The sequence below is a fragment of the Panthera pardus genome, unplaced genomic scaffold (genome assembly GCF_024362965.1).
Source record: "Panthera pardus isolate Hobbes unplaced genomic scaffold, ASM2436296v1 HiC_scaffold_3, whole genome shotgun sequence".
NCBI classification, from domain to species: domain Eukaryota; kingdom Metazoa; phylum Chordata; class Mammalia; order Carnivora; family Felidae; genus Panthera; species Panthera pardus.
The window spans coordinates 59,339,214-59,359,488 of NW_026526876.1; the positions used below are offsets into that span (position 1 = coordinate 59,339,214).

Consider the following 20,275-nt stretch of genomic DNA (forward strand, 5'->3'; position numbering starts at 1 on the left):
GCTTCTGTTGGTTAAGCGTGCCGCCTGGTCTCTATTTCTTCGAGATCCCATCAAGCCTACTGCTATCAGGGAGCCTAGCTCTGTGACAATATGGTCTGCCATTAGCCCTGGTCTTGAGGAGACCTACAAACCCAGAGTGTGCAGGGTGATGTGGGGTTTGAAGGTTCTTAAGTGCATCAACCCACATGCCCCAAAGTGTCAGGATCCCACTTCTTTCTAACCGTGCTACTGACCTTGACCTAGAAGACTTTCCAGGGCTGAGAATTCAACCTGTTTGGAGTTCTACTATTCTTTTTTTTTTTTTTTTAAGTTTATTTATTTTGAGAGAGAGACAGAGAGAGTGAGCAGGGGAGGGGCAGAGAGGGAGAGAGAGAATCCCAAGCAGGCTCTGCACTGTCAGCGTGAAGTCCCATGCGAGGCTTGAACTCACAAACTGTGAGATCATGACCTGAGCTGAAATCAAGAGTTGGACATTTAGCCGACTGAGCCCCCCGGGCACCCCAGAGTTCTACCGTTCTTAGACTTAAATTGTGGGCCTGATCTTCAACATTTTCTGCACCCCCAACCCCCACTCCTCATTTATGTGTTGCTAAGGAGGCACTCTAGCCTTAGCGTTTAATTGGGGATTAACCACTCGCAACTTTTCATTGTCTTACTCCAACAATAGTTGTTCAATCTTACTGTTCTTAAATTTCTATTTTCCCCATATTAAAAAAAAAAAAGTGCCTGATAGATTACATCTACCCGTGCGTTCTTGCACTGGTATTATATCCCATCCATCCTATCCTATCCCATCCCATCCCCACTGCTGACAGTTTTAACAGTTGCAGAGCTACGGCATGCCAGGGCCTATCAAGGCCTTCACCTGGGGCCTTGCTGCCAGCTGGCCAGTGGATGATTCGGCTCCCCTGGCTCAGACCACACTCATGGGACTAATTGGTTTAGTTTGGATCCTCTGGAAAACCAACTCAGAAATGGAGATTTGCAAGCGGGAAATTTATTGGGTAATACACTTGGGATCAACATTGCGAAGAACTAAAAGAGTAGGACTGAGCAGAAAGAGAACTTGAACTAAAGGCAGTCACAAGCAAAGGCCTCACCTGACCCCCTGGGAGCTGATCACTTATGAGGGCTCTTGAGTGCTTCAGGGTGGTCCCACCCCAAGGCCTGTATCTTCCAGCCACTTGTGCATTTTCTCCTGGAGCTGGTGTGACCAGAGTGAGGTAGCTCTCTTGCTAAGGGCAATTTCTGGAAAGGGATTCAGTTGAGAGCTGGCCAGTAATGCTCCCTGCAGCTGGGGAAATTGGTGGCTCAGCTGTGAGGTGCCCGGCACTCCTTGGGATCCTAGAACAGGGGTGGGGGGGGGGAGTGTGTGGAGGGGTGGGAGATGGATAGAATGTAGGGAATGCTCCTGGAACAAGACCCCTGAAGACAAAATTGGCAGAGACTGCCGTGTGACCAAAAACAGAGAGAACAACCGAGAGTGCTGGATTTATTTTATTTGGATTAATTTTATTATTTTTTATTTGAGTATAGTTGACAAGAGTGATGCATTTAAACCTATACCAAGTGCTAGTAGTCCTCTCGAACACTCTTGTGTTGGACCATGCAGAACTGGGATGTTAGGGCACGGTCTAATTCGCTTCTACTCTGAAGCCATATCCTTCCTAGCTCAGAGCTAGTCAAGCTGGTGCTCAAAATTCAGACAGCAGATGTAGTTTGTTTGGCTGCACAAGGTTTTAAAAAACGTGAAAAGGCTGCCACTATGTAAAAATTGGAAGAGTGTATATGTAAACTCAGATTTCCAGCTTCTATTGATTAAGGGGAAGATCGAGCAACACTGGGTCAGTATTCTTGCATGGCGGCAGTAATTGAATGACAGCTGCCCCTTTAACTGGGGGGATGTGCCCCTTAGTTCACCACGGTATGTATGCGTTACCTGTTTTGGCATTTTTGTGTAGAATCCCTGCTGTGGTATGCACTACCTGACATGGTGCATGGTCTATACAATAGGTGTTTGGGCGCTTAATATTGATTCAGCAGAATGGAATGAATTTAATTGGAGACGAAGTCGGAGTGAAGCCTAGTGTTAACACTCCAAGTGTTATGAGAAGCTTGGCAGTCAGTGGGGGCAACAGGACAGGAAGTGCAGATTAGGATGAATTAGTGAATTAATGCTGGCTGGAGCCTGAGAAAAGCAAGAGCAGAGGGCCAAGGACTGAAGTTTGAGTGTTCTTTGCCTAGAGTTAGGGAGGAACGGGGAATCTGGGGAAGCAGAGGAAAGAGAAGCACAAAGGGACCTCAGGAATGGAATGCTCCTGGAGCCAAGGGAGCCGAGGGTTTAGACATTTGCATCCAGGCTAGGGAAGGTGAAGGGAATAGGCAAAGAGCCATGGCAACAAGAAAGTAATTGGGAACTTTCAGAGGAAGCATGAGAAAAGGAGAGGAAGATTGCAGGTCTGGAAGTTTAGCAGTGAAGTACAGGCATTGGGATACTCTCTGGAGGTACGAGTGAGAGCTTTTTGGGGGGTTTTAGCTGGGAAGGGCACAGATGGACATTCATTTAACATCCTTTTCTTTAACATTGTCACCATCATTTCTGACATCATCTAAAAGACATTAGTTGGTATTCATATGGCATCCTTAGAGAATGGACAACAGAGCCACCTAGACCCTTTCCTCTCATTCTAGTGGAATGAAGTATTAATTTAATATGTATTTTAGACAATCACCAGCCAGCAAAGGTTGGAAACTTCTCTCATGGATATCTCTGTGCATGGGATACTGGCTTAGAGAATTTTTTTTTTTTTTGTAGTAAATGTAAAATACTAGTTTTGCTCTGCCTTATCACCTGATTAGTTATCATATCATGCGGCCTAAGTGGCTGATTAGTGTGTGCTCAGAATGTGGAAACTCATTTTAAGATTATCCTAAGTAAAGTGTATTGAGGAAGATAATCTCAAAAATAGCTCATTCCAAAATTCATGTACGATATAGGTAGATCATTGTTTTGGATGTAATCCTCTCCCTGGAAAACCAATTTCACACGAAATCATTTTAACTGTGGTATTAAGGGTATAGGGAACCCCATTGTTTCTGGAGAGCCACAGTCTGTCTCTACTGTCTTTGGAGTCAAACCACCTGGGTTTGCATGCTGACTCTGCCACCTACCAACTCTGAGACTTCAGGCAAATCTGTTAGATGAGGGTAATGAAAGGTTCATTGAAAGATTTAAATGAGATGATGAATGTTGAATCAACGTATGGAAGCCCTTAGAGGATTTTTGAGGATGGTGCAACTTGAATCTATTATCAACCGTGCAAAAGTTTTATTAACTTGGGTGCCTATCTGTTCAGCAGAGGAAGTCCGGACTGCATTCCGGAGTCTGAGCACTTTGACCGCCATCGCGTCTAGGAACTGGGATTTAACACAGACAGTTAAAAAAAAAAAAAAAAAAAAAATTGTATCTGTCTTGGCCTTATTTCCCCCCTTTCTCAGCAGTTTATACTAGCTAGCTACGAAGGACCTGGAAACCGGAGATTGTGTACTTTATTTTTTTATGAGAGCTTAAGGCAGAGAGGGACCCTCGCACAGCCCCCCAGATCAGCCGCAGAGATCTGCGCCCTGGGAGAAAGGATAGCTCCGCGGCCCCCTAACTTCCAACCCGGGGAGCAATCCAAACCCTGGGGCTGGCGGGGGAGGGGGAGCCTCTTGTGGCGGCGGGGATGCGAGCGGATGCTCCCGGGTCGGCACGGACCGTCGCCGGCCGAACCCAGAGCCAGAGTCTAGGTGAGCCCGGCGGCGAAGAGGGACGCGCGCCTCCGGGCCCGGAGGAGTTAGGTGACGTCACCTCCAGGAGGACTCGCTTTTTCATTAATGAAACCGGCCGGCACGGGCGCATGCGCGGCAGGCCGCCTTCCCTCTCGCTTCCCCCTCCCCTTTCCCAGCCGCGCTCTCAATCTCAAGCTCGCTCGCTCTCCCTCTCCCCGGGCCGTGGAAAGGATCCCACTTCCGGTGGGGTGTCATGGCGGCGTCTCGGACTGTGATGGCTGAGGGGAGACGGCGCTAGTGGGGAGAGCGACCAAGAGGCCCCCTCCCCTCCCCGGGTCCCCCTCCCCCGCCCCCCTTCCCCCTGCCTCCTCGCCAACGCCCCCTTCCCCTGTCCCCCTCCCGGCTCGGCGCAGGCCCCCCATCCCCACCCCCGTGGGAACGTTCGGAGCCCGCACTCCTCGGACCCTCTCCTCGCCTCTGCCTTCACCTCGGCCCCCGCTCCCCGCCCTCTTCCCGGCCCTGGGCGCCGGCCGGCCCGTCCCTCCGCCGCCCCCCGGCCGCGGGGAGGACATGGCCGCGCACAGGCCGGTGGAATGGGTCCAGGCCGTGGTCAGCCGCTTCGACGAGCAGGTAACGGGCCCTCGGCGGGCGGGAGGTGGGAGCGAAGTGGGGGTGGGGGCGGAGTGGGTGAGGGGAGGAAGGAGCAGCCGCCTCCCCCGCGGCTGCCTCGGGCTCTGGAGGAGAGGAAGGGGGGAACTAGAGGGGGTGGCCTAGGGGGGAGGTGCGGGGAAGGAGGGGACGGCTGGTGGCTCGGGCTCCCCTTCCCTCCTAAGTCGGGGGGTGGGGCCTCTTCCCTGACCACCCCTCGGACCCTCCATCCTCTTTATCCCAGCCCTTCCGCTTGCTAATGAGGATGAGTGACCTGGGGGCGCTTGCAGGGGCTCTCCATCTGGATTTAATCATTTCCCCCTCCCTTACTTTTGTTTGTTTGTTTGAACGGAGGTGGGTAACGTTTAGGGGTTTCCTCTTCCCTCAGTGGCCCTCCGAACTGGGGGTGAGTCCCTGGAGGAACCCCCAGGCCTGTCTTGTGTACCCCCAATGGGAGAACGATAACATCCCGCCCCTCCCCCAGTTTCTTCAGCTTCCTCTCTTGGACGGGGAAGAGTAGAAGCAGGGAAAGCACAGGTTTTCTTACTTTCTGCTCCCTGGTCTCAGCCTGCCCTGAGAGCTCCAAGTGCACACTCAATGCACATCTTTTTGGTACCCCACTTGGGCGTCCCCCCATATCCTGATGAGACAAGAGTGGCATTTACATGTTGTAGTAGAAACCATGGTGCTCGTTCCCTTCTGCTTCTGAAATATTTTTCCCTTTTTTTTTTTCTTCCTTGAGAATTGCAGTTTCACCCTTTATTTTGCCAGCGGTCTGAGAATGTGAATAGGGCTTTCTTGAGTGAGAATCTTGGGGAGTAAGGGGAGCAGGGTGCCAGGAAAAGTGGGAAACTGCGTCTGAGCCCCTGACCACGGAGAGCAGGGACAGCTGGGATGTGGTCCTGGAGCCGATAATTCTGCTGGTGTTGTGTTGTCGTTTTTAACTCTCACCTCTTGGTTCACAAGAGAACTTTCATTGAGAATCTTTGGGGTGGAAAAATAAAAGTTTCATAGCTTGGGGAGGTGCCTTTTTATTCCTTGAGCTTCAAACGCTGGGTCCTGAGGCTGATCAGAATGAATGCACACGGAGCCTTTTGTCAGTGGGAATTAGTTTAACTTTGTGTTGCTGTGGTTAGTTGGGGATAGTTTAAAGGGATGCTTTTTTTGCAGCTGCAGTTCTACCCGGGGCTTCCTGTGATGAGGGACATGTTAAGGTTGAATCCATCTATTTTGTTGACTGGATACAATCATAAAAGTGGTTATGGGAGCTGAATGGAGGGGCAGGGGAGGGCTCCACTTTTACTGGATCCACAAAGGTTTCCTTACAGGACTCCCAGTGTTGCTGACCTACCCGAAAGATGTTTGGGATAGGCAGCAGGATTGAGAAGGAAGTTGAAACTACCTAGGTAGAATAGAATTACAAAGCTGTCAGGGGCTTGTAGCGTGTTGTTTCACCCATCCCTCTTCTGCTCCCAGACCAAAAAGCTTGTAAACCAACTGTACTACTGATCTATCTGAGGAAGTAAAATGTTACTGCACACACTGCATTGTGTTATTGATAGAGCATTAGATTTAAAACTTGATAGAAGAGACTTTATGTAATCTTGAAAAAGGATTTTAAAGGCACACGGAAGAACCCCAAGTCTAAACCTTGTGGACAGCATAATATGGATGCAGGAATTTTAAGTGTTCACACTACCATTGTTGTTCTCCAATTTTTTTATTAGTTTTTTTTCCCAATTTTTAAACTTTATTTCTTCTTACCTGTTGATTTCTAGGCTTATCTGCCGCCTACAAAAAAAAATATAGTTTTCTAAATTTAAAAGAATGATTTTTATTATATTCCCAGTAACACAAGTAAATATTTCCTTCTTTTTGTCTCCAGTGTTAAAAGACCTTAGGCTTTGTTGTTTGCGTTGTTATGAATATTGTGGAATCAAACTCGCCACCATCTGTTAAAAATTAAGGATGTAAGAGTTTTAAACGGAAGCATTTTTAATGTATTCCTTATGTTGTAATTAAGAGAAAGATACATAGGGCAAATTATTCCTCACATTCTTCTCTTAGGTTAAAGACCACTGACTTTGCCATACAGAAGTCTAAGGCTTTTCAATGTTTAACATAAGGTACTTACATACCGTAATTTACTATAGTAGTCATAAACGTTTAATTCAAATTAGAGATTACCTTCAGGTTGGAAAGAGAAAACCGAGGCACAGAGATATTAAATGACTTTCCAAGGTCACGTAGCAGACCTAATAACAAGAGCCTCAGTACGAAACATATTGAATGCTGAACAGTCAGGGATACTTTTTCTGAAAAGTATCTCATAGGATTTGTTTTAATAACCCCTTAAGTATAGTTAAGGGAGAAGAGTTCACATTTTTATTGAGGGGAGAAAAAGCCCCACGTGTAGGGAGAGGTATTTGTATAATTAGTTTCAGCTATTTCTAAAAGTTTTAAATTTTGGGTATATTGTCTGTACTTTGTTTCAGCGGGGCCAGAGGGATACAGGCTGCTTTTTATTACAGCTAAGACATGTGTATGTTGAGCCCGAGAGCGTATTCAAGTCTAAAGGTAGCAACTCTGTTTATGACTGAATTGATGGTTTGGTTGGACTTCTAATATTTGTGGTGATGTAAGCAGAAATGCATTACTAGCCACTGCCGATAACGTTTTGTACTCTGATGGGTATTGCTTGGCAACTTGATGCGGTAGACCCAGTTAAGAGAAGTGGCAGTGTTCCATCCTGACATTTTGAGCTTAAGCCCTTATTTCCAAGTGGGTAAAATGAAATTGCTGTAACCTGCTAGTATTGCACCTAAACCTAGTATTTATGGCCTAAGTTGAATGATTCTTACCAATTTTAAAAGTAATTATGTCCTTGGTTAGGGAAATGGCAGTTGCAAAGGTGGATGGCCAGAAAGCGGAGTGAATGTATCAGTTATTTATTTATTTTTGTAAAGAATGATGAGTTAAAAAAAAAAAATTAATGTTTGTTTATTTGCTGAGAGAGTGGGAGACAGAGCGTGACTGGGGGAGGGAGAGAGAGAGAGGGAGACACAGAACCCAAAGCAGGCTCCAGGCTCTGAACTGTCGGCACAGAGCCCGACATGGGGCTCAAACTCACATTGTGAGATCATGACCTGAGCTGAGGTCGGACACTTAACTGACTGAGCCACCCAGGCGCCCCTGAGGTTTCTTTTTAAATGTTTATTCATTTTGAGAGAGACAGAGCGCATGCGCACGGCACGCACGCCCTTGCAAACACAAGGAGGTGGGGGAGAGGGAGGGAGAATCCCAAGTAGGCTCCACGCTGTCAGTGTGGAGCCAGACTAGGGCTCTGTCTCACAAACCTTGAGATCATGACCTGAGCTGAAATTAAAAGCCCTACGCTTAACTGACTGAGCCATCCAGGCACAGCTGAATGAATGTTATCAGTTACATCTTCTGCTTTTCCTTAACCTGCCTTTATGGTGCTGAATAGTACGTTTCTAAATTGATACTGGTATATTTTAGGTGTGTAGCTCTAAATTGTGGCTTATTAGGTTACTATTAATGAATTAGAGAAAACTTTGTCACATGCCCCACCTAGCTCTGTGTGCCCCCCTGGTTCTGTAGGACTTTGTTTCTGAAGCGGCACAGAAGAAAACTGTGCTTATTTGAATTTTTTTTTTTAACAAATTGAAAAAAAGGTATCCCCAAATGATTTGTTGTAAATATGTTCATTTAAGCACTCATGTATTCCATATCTGGTCAAGTAAAAAGAGTATATACCCCCTCACCCCCCATATTTAAGAACATATTAGAGAATAAACTGATTTTTGATTTGAAACAATGGCATATCAGTTACTGTAAATTGGATGCTAATTGGAATGTGCTTTGAATATGTCGTGTGAAACTCACGCAATATAAAATGATTGACAAATGTCTTTGAAGTTATACACCACATGTTAATTGGCTAAGTAGATTTGTAAAACTTTGAAGCTGTTTTGGATTAAAAAAAAATCTCGTAGCTTTGTTTCTTAAAGCCTGGTCTGCCATTTTTATAAGGCCTTAAAGGTAGTTGAAAGTGAGTACTCTTTTGGTGAGGGGTATTTTGTGGTGAGGAAAAAATGCTTATTCTTTATTCTGGAATTCCTATTTAAAAAAATTTCTTCCAACTGATCCTTAATTAGTTCTCTATGCTCCGTCACTCCCCTTACCTTATTTAGCATCCGATTTAATTTTTGTGTGAGTGCCTTCCTTGTCACCTTCAAACTTACTAAGATTTCTTTTCTCAAGCATTTACTTGGTCCTGTAGCTTTCTCTCAGTGGATCAATTTTTTTTCTTCTTTTTGTTGCCAGATACCTGCTGCCTCTACTGTTTATCCACTCATTTCCTTTAGAGCTGAAAACTAGCTTCTGCCTCTGCTTTCCTTCTGGATTGCTGCTTTCTTGAAAATGATTCCTTCTGGCAAAACATAGTGGTTTTTGCTCAATGGTAGTGCTACTGTGGTGTTCTATTACCCCTGGAAACCAGTCTACTGGAATTCATAAGACACAGTACTGTCTTGTATGTCTGTATGTTTGCAGATCCTTATATACTGATGTGCTCATCAATCCTTGAACAGATTTGCTTTCCCTGTCAAACTATGCTGCCTGTCACTGAACTGGGATTCCTAAATGGGGGTCTCAGTTTTGTTCTGCTATTTACTTTCTCTGTCCTTATGCTAGCCATTAGATGTCTGTGGATCCTAGATTCTCCTCATCTGTCAGCAAAGAATCAACTAGAGAATCTCTAAGGTTCTCTATCTAGTTTAGATATTAGATGATTTTAATATTTTAACGGCATTTCCCTGTTGCCTTCACAGTCCATTGGGAGCTGACTCCACTTGATTTACCCAACTATTTCTCATTATGCCTCAGCATGCACCTGTGTCCCAGACAGGTTGGCTCAGTCTCTTCTGTATATATCATGCTTATTCCTGTCTCTCAGCCTTTGTTGATGCCAGCCCCTGCCTGCATGCTTTCATTCCTCCTTTGTGCTTTTAAAATTCCTGTCCGTCCCTCCCTGTGCAACTCAAGCTTCATTTTTCCCATTAAGTTTTTTTTTGGATGAAACTCACTGCAGTCTCACTTCTTGGTGTACTTGTCACCTGGGGTTTCTCCCCTCAGGAGGGTTGGTTGAACACAGCTTAGTATTTGCTCTTCTCTTTTTGTCAAATAGAGTGTAAACTTTCCAAAAAGCAAGACGCCTCAGTCAGCATCCTCATATAGTCACCCCAGTGCCCAGCATGATTGTGAGCATATAGCACATCATTGGTGGAATGTTTTTTTAATATGATTCCTGGTTGAAAGGTAGACTGGTTAAAAGTAGTGATGACTTTGGCTTTGTTTTAAATGTAAATAACCAAATTTATAATGTAGTGTTTATAAATAGCCTAGGTCTTATAAGTTAAATGATATTTTACCTATGAATAGGTTTTTTTGTTTTTTTTTTGAAGAGAGCTTTAAGGAGGAACTTACACATATTTATATTTCCTCCCAGAGAGAGAACATGCTTTTTGAATCAAATTGCTTTAGATTTGATTAACTACCTTTGTGATCTTGGATTTGTCACTTTTAGTGGTAAGTCAGAAGGAAACTTTTTTGCAGTAGTCTGATAGGAAAATGATTGCAACGAACTTTGAAAAATCTAGAAGTAATTCCATGTAGGATTTACACATGTTCTTTACAGCCTGTTGACTAATGTGTTTTCACTAAATAAGGGAGATTGATTGGTCTCTGGATATTCCCCCAAAATGTACCTTGGCTGATACATATACCTTACTTTAGCATATTCATTAACAAATAGTTACGGTACTGAGAGCAGCTTTATGTATCACGGATCTCTGTAATTGATCTGTTTTCTTGCTTTATCATCTAATTTATAGCAAGTGTATTATATGGCTCCTCAAGTTTAGCATGTTTAATATAAAAGTGTTACAAGGTGTTGTGTGAATTGGGCCAGCAATATTGTTTCATTTGATCTTAAAATATTCCTACACTTTATTTTATTTGACATTTTGAACAGTACAAATTAGGTTCTTAAATCTGCCTCTTCTTCTTTTATTTCATTATTATTATTTTTTCATGTGTTTAGCATGGAGACTTTTGTCCTTGAAGGAAAGGTTAGTGATATATTACAATACTGTAGTGCTTTATTTTTAAATCTTTTTTCTTTGGATTGCTTGGGCTGCTATGGGGCGTTTTTGTTTTCATCTTCAAATTTGGTGTTTTGGGGTTCTATATAGACTCTTTATTGTTTCATTTTAACAACATGCTTTTAAGGGTGAGCAGTGTATTAATTAAGAACATGTGTTTTGCAGATGTGTTCCTTCAGCCTCAGTCTGTTCTTCATTGGGAGTTATGTGTGTGTATAAGACAAGGGACAGGAGGTATAAGAAGGCTCGTTTTTAAAAAAAGGGAATTTAAGGAGGAGAATATTCCGTAGAAGAAGTAGAAGGAGAGGTTTGTGGTCAGCTTAAACTGTTAAAAGGCTTAGAATCAATACTGAAGTAGAATATGGGCATCTTAAGGTCTTTCTCTGCAGAGGATTGATTTGTATTTATAAAAGCATTGGCTTATTTGTAGGACATCTTTTAGAATACCCCATTTTCTTGTGGGTGGAGAGGGAAAGATGAGACAAAGTTTGTTTTGACCTTGAAGAATAGAAAAGTTAAGGTGTTTTACTTTGTAGTGACTGTGAATTTAAGATTTCAGCAATCAGTAAAATTCTGTATCATACTGTGTGCCAGGGCCTTCAGTAAACCGAGCACTCTGAGAGGTTGTACTGAAGAAAATTTTAACATTCTAGAATATGAATAACTGGAATTGGTAGCGCCCTCATTAAAAAAATTTTTTCTTTGAGAGATAGAGCATGAATGGGGAGGGGCGGAGAGAGAGGAGAGCGGGAATCCCAAGCAGGCTCCACACTGTCAGTGCACAGCCTGATTTGGAGCTCAGTCTCATGAACTGTGAGATCACGATCTGAACGGAAATCACTTAATTGGCTGAGCCACCCAGGTGCCCTGGTAGTGTCCTTATTAAAGTCTCTCCAGGGGCCTGCAGTAGACCACCTGTTTGACCACCTCAGATAGCAAATGCCAGTGATACATAGTTACATTCTTCAGTTCTCTGACAGTGGCTTTTGAACCATTGACTTTATCATCAACAAAAGAGCTTCTGTTGAGATAAGAAAGCCCCAAGCTAAAATGGAATCCCATTCTATTATAATGAAGAATCGAAATTATCCTCTAAACCTCCATATACTTTTTACTAGAAACGGCACTGATTACTTTGGAGTAGCAATAACTTGAGGTGCAAAGTTCCAGATTACATATTTTCTTTAAACCACAGATTGGCACTCTTTTGGTTTGGCTTAAGGTTGCCACTGCAGTCTGCAAGCTGTTGCCTGTTCCTCTTCATATTTTATAGCTTTGAGTTTTTTATCCTATTGAATTTCAGAGAACTTAACTTTTCCTGATGAAATCCTTTGCCCCTTCATTTCACATCCCCCAAACAGGGTGATGTATCTAGTGCAAGAGGCATGGAGTTAATTGAGTAAATAGCAAGAGTTTTAGACTTGACTTTAAAAGGTTTTTACCTAACTTACTTATTTTGAGAGAGAATGAGAGAGAGAGTGCACACGCTTTATTTTTTTAAGTTTACTTATTTTGAGAGTGAGAGAGTGCAAGTGCATGCTCGCAGGGAGGGGGAGGGGCCGAGAGGAGAGACAGAATCCCAAGCAGGCTCTGCACCATCAGCACGGAGCCTGATGTGGGGCTCTAACAAACCATGAGATGGTGACCTGAGCAGAGATCAAGAGTCAGATCTGCGCCACCTCGGCGCCCCCTAACTTATGTTTTTAAGAGAGTGTGAAAATGGGAGGCGGGTGGGGCAGAGGAAGAGGGAGAGAGGGAACTTAAGCAGACTCTATGCCCAGCGCGGAGCCCTACGCCAGGCTTGATCTTACGACTGTGAGATCATGACCTGAGCCTAAATCAAGAGTTAGATGCTTAACCGACTGAGCCACCCAGGCGCCCCTTACCTAACTTATTTTTAATCATAGTTTTATACCCAGATAGTGACTTTGTGGGTAATTACTGCTCATAGCAATCTCAGGTGACCCTTTTCAGTTTAATTGTTGACGACTTTCCTTGGGTAGTCTCCATAGTAATTTGGGCATGAGAAAATGCACCATCTCAAATTTGTGATGGCACTGCACTGTGTAGTGAGAAAAAGAGCTTTTGAGTGTAGCTTTCAAGATAACCTTGGACAAGTCACTTAACATCTCTGAACTTCAGTTTTCTGTTTTTATCATAAAATGGGGATTATACCTTCCCTGCTCACATCATGGGCTTGTTTAGTATCTTAGATGTGAATCTTTCACATGAAAGGAAACTATAAACAGTCATAAAAATGTGTTACTGTGATTATCATTCTATGCGGTATTTTTCTATCCCTTCTTTATACTTTCTTATTATTATAGTTTCATATTATTATTACCCTGCATGAGGAAAAATAAAACTAGAGGTGCAGAGCAATTGTTCACAATCATATGACATGTAATTAATTGAATTTAAACTAGCGTGTGGGTGTTAATCCTTAGAGCAGTAACTTTTCAATAAATAGAGCTTTACAAAAAAGGTCTAAATTTTTTGAACAGATAGCACAAATATGTAACATGAAGAATGTATTCTTCTTCCAAGTTGAGTTATTAAAGTTTACCTTTTATGTTCATATGAGAGTAAGTGGAAACCTTCTAACTCATCTGGTCATATGTTAGAAATAGATAAAAATAGACATACATTTTAAACATTATATCCCTGATTTCATTATTTATCATTCTTCTTTTCACCTTACCAGAACTTCTTTGGCTGTTAGGAGAAGTTGTAACATTGTTCCCCTTTTATTTAGTTTTATAGCATTGCATTATACTCACTGAAGATTTTTAGATGAGGAGAGATGAATTCTGAAGGTGAGAGAATAGAATTTGCTAGAATACCAACAGGAATGTACAGATTATGTATTTACTTCATTTTTTTTTTTATCTTACCATTTGTCCACTTTTGTAAAGTTGGTTTTCAAACTCGAAGAACATTGCATTTAGGATTTGATTAAATTTGAGGCAACTCTAAACTTCAGTAGTGTTTGAGTGCTTTATTCTATTGGATTCCTGGGTCTGTCTTTCTTTCTTTCTTTCTTTCTTTCTTTCTTTCTTTCTTTCTTTCTTTTATATGTACTTTTTCAGCAACAACCCCCCCCCCCCCCACCACCATTTTGTTTTTTGGAATATCTCTTCAACCTCTGTCAGCTCAGGGCTGGGAAAGTGTTTTGCTTTTATACTCCAGGCAGGTCTTCCTTTTGGGTAATGGACTGAAAGGGGGGGGGGGGGAGCATTTGTGTTTCCTGTTATGTTTGTTCTTGGCCTCTGATAACTGAAGTTGCAAGTAGAGAATGGAAGAGGTAGTAGGTTTTGTTTTGGTCAAATGTTGGCAACAAAGATCAGTGAAGACCTGTGCTTTGGTTTCTACCCTGCCTCAACTGCCTTTGTGATATGTAAATCTAAATTCCAAGTTGTTTCATTATCTGTAAAACAGGAGAAATAGGATATGACACTCTAAAACTTTTATAATTCTTAAAATGGATTGATTTTTGTTTCTTTTTTTTTTCTTTAGAGCCAGCCCTCTAAAAAAAATAATTCCAGTCACTAACAGATTAGTCACAGATCCTTAGTTAGAAGGAATCTGAGATTATTATTATTAATATTATTATTATTTTTTAATTTTATTTTTTCAAATTTATATCCAAATTAGTATACAGTGCAGCAATGATTTCAGGAGTAGATTCCTTAGTGCCCCTTACCCATTTAGCCCATCTCCCCTCCCACACCCCCTCCAGTAACTCTCTGTTTCTTCTCCATATTTATGAGTCTCTTTTGTTTTGTCCCGCTCCCTGTTTTTATATTATTTTTGTTTCCCTTCCCTTATGTTCATATGTTTTGTCTCTTAAAGTCCTCATATGAATGAAGTCATATGATTTTTGTCTTTCTCTGACTAATTTCACTTAGCATGATACCCTCCAGTTCCATCCACGTAGTTGCAAATGGCAAGATTTCATTCTTTTTGATTGCTGAGTAATATTCCATTGTATATATATATATATATACCACGTCTTTTTCCATTCACCATTGATGGACATTTGGGCTCTTTCCATACTTTGGCTATTGTCGATAGTGCTGCTATAAACATGGGGGTGCATGTATCCCTTCAAAACAGCACACCTGTGTCCCATGGATAAATGCCTAGTAGTGCAATTGCTGGCTGGTAGGGTAGTTCTATTTGTAGTTTTTTGAGGAACCTCCATACTGTTTTCCAGAGTGGTTGCACCGGCTTGCATTCCCAAGGAATCTGAGATTATTTAAATCCACTTCTGCAATAGCCTTGGCAGATGATTGTCCAACCTCTATTTGGATATTTATTAAAAAAAAATACAGTAGTAATTCGTGTTCGTTGTAGAAATGCAGCAAATCACAAAAGAATGAATAAAAGTCTAAAATGCCACACTTCAGAAAGAACCACAGTTAAAATTTTGGTACATAATTAAAAAAAATTTTTTTTGGTACATAATTGAGTCTGCCGATTCTGAAATCAGAAGCTTGGGTTTGAATTCTTGGGCTCTGCTTTGCTACTGCTTCCTAGCTCTTGGCCAAGTTACTTCTTCAAGCTTCAGTTTCTTCACTTGTAACAAAAAGTCAATGAAAATACCTAATCCACAGAAGGTGGTTGTGAGGTTTAAATTAGGAAATAATGTGTCAAGCATGTGGCAGTTTCTTGCACTTGGAAGGAACTCAGTAAATGTTTGCTACTGTTACTATTGTTAGGTTGTTTGAATTGAATGAGATACATTGTTTTATAATCTCTTTTAACATACTGGCATAATGTGAACATTTGCCCATTTGATTGCATTTTCTTTTATGTTTGTAAAAATTAAGGTATTCTCGGGGCATCTGGGTGGCTCAGTCAGTTGGGTGTCCGACTTCGCTCAGGTCATGATCTTGCAGTTTGGGGGTTCAAGCCCTGCATCGGGCTCTGTGCTGACAGCTCAGAGCCTGGCGCCTGCTTCCAATTCTGTGTCTCCCTCTCTTTGCCCCTTCCCCTCCCGTGCTCACACTCTCTGTCTCTCTCTCTCTCAAAAAAAATAAAAAAATTAAGGTACTGTATGTAATTTTACTTTTTTCTTAATATTTAAAGAAATTTGAGTTTTCTACATTGAACATGTTTATAATCAATAACAAAGTGAGTACATATTTTATAAAATATAGGACTTCCAATTAAATGTGAATTTCAAATAAACATGAGTAATTCTTTTTAGTATAAGTATATTCCATTAACATTTGGGAAAGACTTATACTAAATGTTTATCCATTATTTATGTGAAATTCACATTTTTAAATGTTTATTTTTGAGAGAGGGAGAGAGAGACAGGGTGTGAGCAAGAGAGGGGCACGCGCGTGCGCGCGCAGCAGCGCGCACGCGCACACACACACACACACACACACACACACACACACACAATCTGAATTAGGCTCCAGGCTCTGAGTTGTTCTACAGGGCTCGAACTCAAAAACGGTGAGATCATGACCTGAGCCGAAGTTGGATGCTTAACTGACTGAGCCACCCAGGCGCTCCTGAAACTCACATTCAGCTGCACATCTTATTTGCTAAACCTGGCAACTCTAATCTAAGTGACTTTAATATCAAGGTGGATCACCTATCCAACATCTTAATCTCCAACCCTCCTTGATCTTAATTCTAGTGACGGTGACCACAACAGAGATAGGGTCTCCAAATTCAGCTGAGTCCTTAATACTGTCCTGTATTGCTAAGTATCCTTAAACTGCACCCATTCTCATTTACTCCCACAGTAATTCTTATCTTCTGTATAATCTCAATCTCTGATTCTGCTACCTGAATTTAAGGTCTCTATTTTCTTCTATCTCCTATGGTACCTCATTCCATTATTTCCCTTTATTATATTCTTCAACTTCTCTCATTAAAGAACAAGCCATTAGATGAAATATTGGCTCAGAGCCTTGAAAAGAGAGTTTAAACATTTTAGTATGTGTGGCATACAAGACCCTACAAGATTCACAGTCCACTTCAGGCTTCACTTTCTCTGACAGGCTTCCCCGGACTGCCCAGTCTGAATTAAGAGCTCTGCTTACATGCTCCCACTGTACTCTATGCATCTACCATAATATTTGCCATAATTTTCTTACTGTCCTTCTCCCATATCAGACTTTAGACACCTTGAGACCACGAGTTATGTCTTGTCTTTATTACCTCAGCGTTTACCACAATGTGCACGCAAGTGGAGGAGGGGGCAGAGAGAGAGACAGAATCCCAAGCAGGCCCCAAGCTGTCAGTGCAGAGCTGGACGTGGGGCTCGATGACTGAGCCGAAATCCAGAGCCGGATGCTCAACTGACTGAGCCACCCAGGCACCCCTTGACTGACTGACTGACTGACTGATCTATTTGTTTATTTATTTATTTAAACATTTTTTAATGTTTATTTTTGAGAGAGAGAGAGAGACAGACAGACAGGCAGGGCGTGAGCGGGAAGGGACAGAGAGAGAGGGAGACACAGAATCCAAAGCAGGCTCCGGGCACCGAGCCATCAGCACAGAATCCGACGCAGGGCTTGAACCCACGAACTGTGAGATCATGACCTGAATGAAAGTCAGATACTTAACCAACTGAGCCACCCAGGTGCCCCTTGATTTATTTATTTTGTAACTGGAAGTATGTCAATCCCCTTTACCTACTTTGCTCATCCCCCCACCCCTCTCCTCTCTGGCAATTACCAGTTTGTTCTTGGTTTCTGTTTTGTTCATTTGTTTGTTTGTTTGTTTTTAGATTCTACATACAAGTGAAATCATCTGGTATTTGTCTTTCTCAGTCTGACTTATTTTACTTAGCGTAATACCCTTTAGGTCCATCCATGTTGCATAAATGGTTCAGTGGTGGTCAGTACTCAGGCATGCCATTTTTCATCCCTTTTCTCAGTATTTTTGTATATGAGAGTGTTACGTGAGATTTTTAAAAAAGTAAATGGCTTAAGAAAGGCTGAGCATCACGTACACTATGTTTTTGCTACTCATCTGATTACCAGCGTAGTAAGCCTATTAAAGAATATTCATTGGCATAACCTCTAATATTTGGAAGGGAGTGTGGACTGTGACGGGGACACATGGCTGCTTCCCCTATTCCACAGGGCTCTGTGTGAATCAGAAATGTGAGATGAGATAATATATGTCAAGGTACTTTGTAAACTCACTTTATACAGGTAAAATTTCACTGTTATAAATGATCCTTCCTTCTGTAAGAGCTTAAAAGTCATCTGCATAATAATCAGTCTTAGAATCATCTGGTTGTTGATATTAGATTCAGTCCATAGGCCTGAAATCACATTTTCACCTTTACCCACCCCTGTGTTTTGACAATTGAGGCAACATTTTCTCATTCCCAGTCTGGCACCTTTCTATTTTTCATGAGTTCTCAAAGTTCACTGACAGTGTTTCCCTTTGCGCGTTTCTAAATTTTCTTGTGTGCTCTTGGATTCGGTCATGTAGACTTGAATTCAGATAAAACAGGTGGGTGGGGTCTTCATGCTTTAAGAGTTCTGATGGCTCTCAACAATGCTCTTTTTCAAATGTGAAAATCATTTCAAATCATTTTGTTTTCTGGTAGAACAATTAGAAGTAAAATGGAATGGCTGTGCTTTTTCTCCTTTTGGTATTACACTGTGTACTCTAACTAGTGGTTCTTCATCTTAATATATATTTAAAAAAAATTTTTTTAAACATTTATTTATTTATTTATTTATTTTTTTTTTAAAATTTTTTTTTCAACGTTTTTTATTTATTTTTGGGACAGAGAGAGACAGAGCATGAACGGGGGAGGGGCAGAGAGAGAGGGAGACACAGAATCGGAAACAGGCTCCAGGCTCCGAGCCATCAGCCCAGAGCCCGACACGGGGCTCGAACTCACGGACCGCGAGATCGTGACCTGGCTGAAGTCGGACGCTTAACCGACTGCGCCACCCAGGTGCCCCAAACATTTATTTATTTGTGAGACAGAGAGAGACAGAGCATGAACGGGGGAAGGTCAGAGAGAGGGAGACACAGAATCTGAAACAGGCTCCAGGCTCTGAGCCGTCAGCACAGAGCCCGACGCGGGGCTCGAACTCACGGACCGTGAGATCATGACCTGAGCCGAAGTCGGACGCTTAACCGACTGAGCCACCCAGGCGCCCCTCTTAATATATTTTTAAAAGCCGTCAAATGTTTTAACGTTTTTCTCTTTAAAATATTTAGTGACTGAACTTGTAACTTTTTATACTCTTCTCTCAATTTGTCTATCAGATGTAGCGTGTGTTCTTTCTTAAATGTCCTCTTGACATTGAACTCTGGGAGGGGGAGAGGAGAGACAACTGGTACAGACACATTAGTTTATGTGGAAATGCCAGCATTATCAGATCACTTAAGACTCATGTTAAAAGTGTAGATTTCCTGGCCCCACTGAACATCTGAGTTCTAGAGGTATGGACAATGGGTTGCAGTTAAAAAGATCTCCATTTTGATGTCAAAGCTGGGTTTATGAATCCCTGCTGTATGATATGTGGGGAGACTTCCACGCATGGGTGGTGTTTAGTAGGTCATAGGATAGTCCTCGATGGCACCACAAGTAGGAAAAAACTGGATGAACTTTGAAGACCATATTATAAAAAATATTGGAGGGGTGCAGAAATAATGAAGCAGGTGAACTAAAATTCCAGAAGTGGAAGAATCCTGTGTAGGTGAGGAGAGAATTGATGACATTTACATTTGCTGATTCTGGACACAGACCGGAGAAGAAGGATGAGCCAGAGGTGAACTGAGTCTTACTAAAGCTGCAACATAGCACTGATGGTCCACTTGCTGAATAGATTAAAATGATCAGCCTCTCTCATCCGTTTTGTCTAGTAGAGTAAATGACAGACTCTCACTGGGAAGATATGTTGTAGAGTTTCTGAGGTTCTTTCATTTAAAATATCCAGCATACACTGAACAATTTCTAAAAAATTGAAAAGGTAGAAAACTGTGATTTATAATCAAGAAGAAAAATAAACTATAGTTGTAGATCCACTGGTAGTTCAAGTTAGCAGGCAAGGACTTTGAAATAACTGTAATATGCTAAAAAAGTAGGCAAAATGGACAAATGGGTGAAAAGTTGGAGAATTTCTACAAAGAATTGGAATCCATAGAAAAGAATTAAATGGATATTCTAGAAGTCAAAAACCTAACACTGGTTGCTAAAGGTCTTTCATTTACATGCTCATTGGAAAGTCTTGGTGTACAGGACTCTAGGACCTTGCCTTACCCTTTGCCTGATTCTTCATTTTTCTAAACAAAACACACACACACAAAACAAAACAAAAAACCCAAACAAAAAAAGGGAAAACAGGTCATTTGAATATACACAATTTATGTATGTTAGTAGACTATGTCTGTCTTGTTCACTGCTGTATTCCTAGGGCTTAGTTCAGTGCCTGACACTTTAAAAACAGAACAAAAATGACAAAAACAAAAAGTTCATGGTATCTAAACTTAGTTATTTATTGGATGGATTTAATAGACAATATATAACCAAAGACAAGATTAAAGACCTTTTAGACAAGTCAATAGAAAATATCCAGTTTGAAGCACAGAAAGGAAAAAAATTGGAAAAAGTGGAACAGAACCTAAGACATGGGTGGAACAGTAGTAAAAGGCTGAATAATGTATAACTG

The 20,275-nt window shown here is 41.9% G+C and overlaps 1 protein-coding gene across 10 annotated transcripts in view; it reads left to right on the forward strand.

Annotated features, from left to right (window-relative positions):
* The first annotated feature begins 4,150 nt into the window (after window positions 1-4,150).
* Window positions 4,151-20,275, forward strand: part of NF1 (neurofibromin 1) — a 248,005-nt gene continuing 231,880 nt past the window's right edge. For all 10 annotated transcript variants that reach the window (XM_053892642.1, XM_053892646.1, XM_053892648.1 and 7 more), the window contains exon 1: window positions 4,151-4,401. In XM_053892642.1, the coding sequence (XP_053748617.1) occupies window positions 4,342-4,401 (60 nt within the window). In that variant the 5' untranslated portion in view covers window positions 4,151-4,341. The remainder of the gene's footprint in view (window positions 4,402-20,275) is intronic.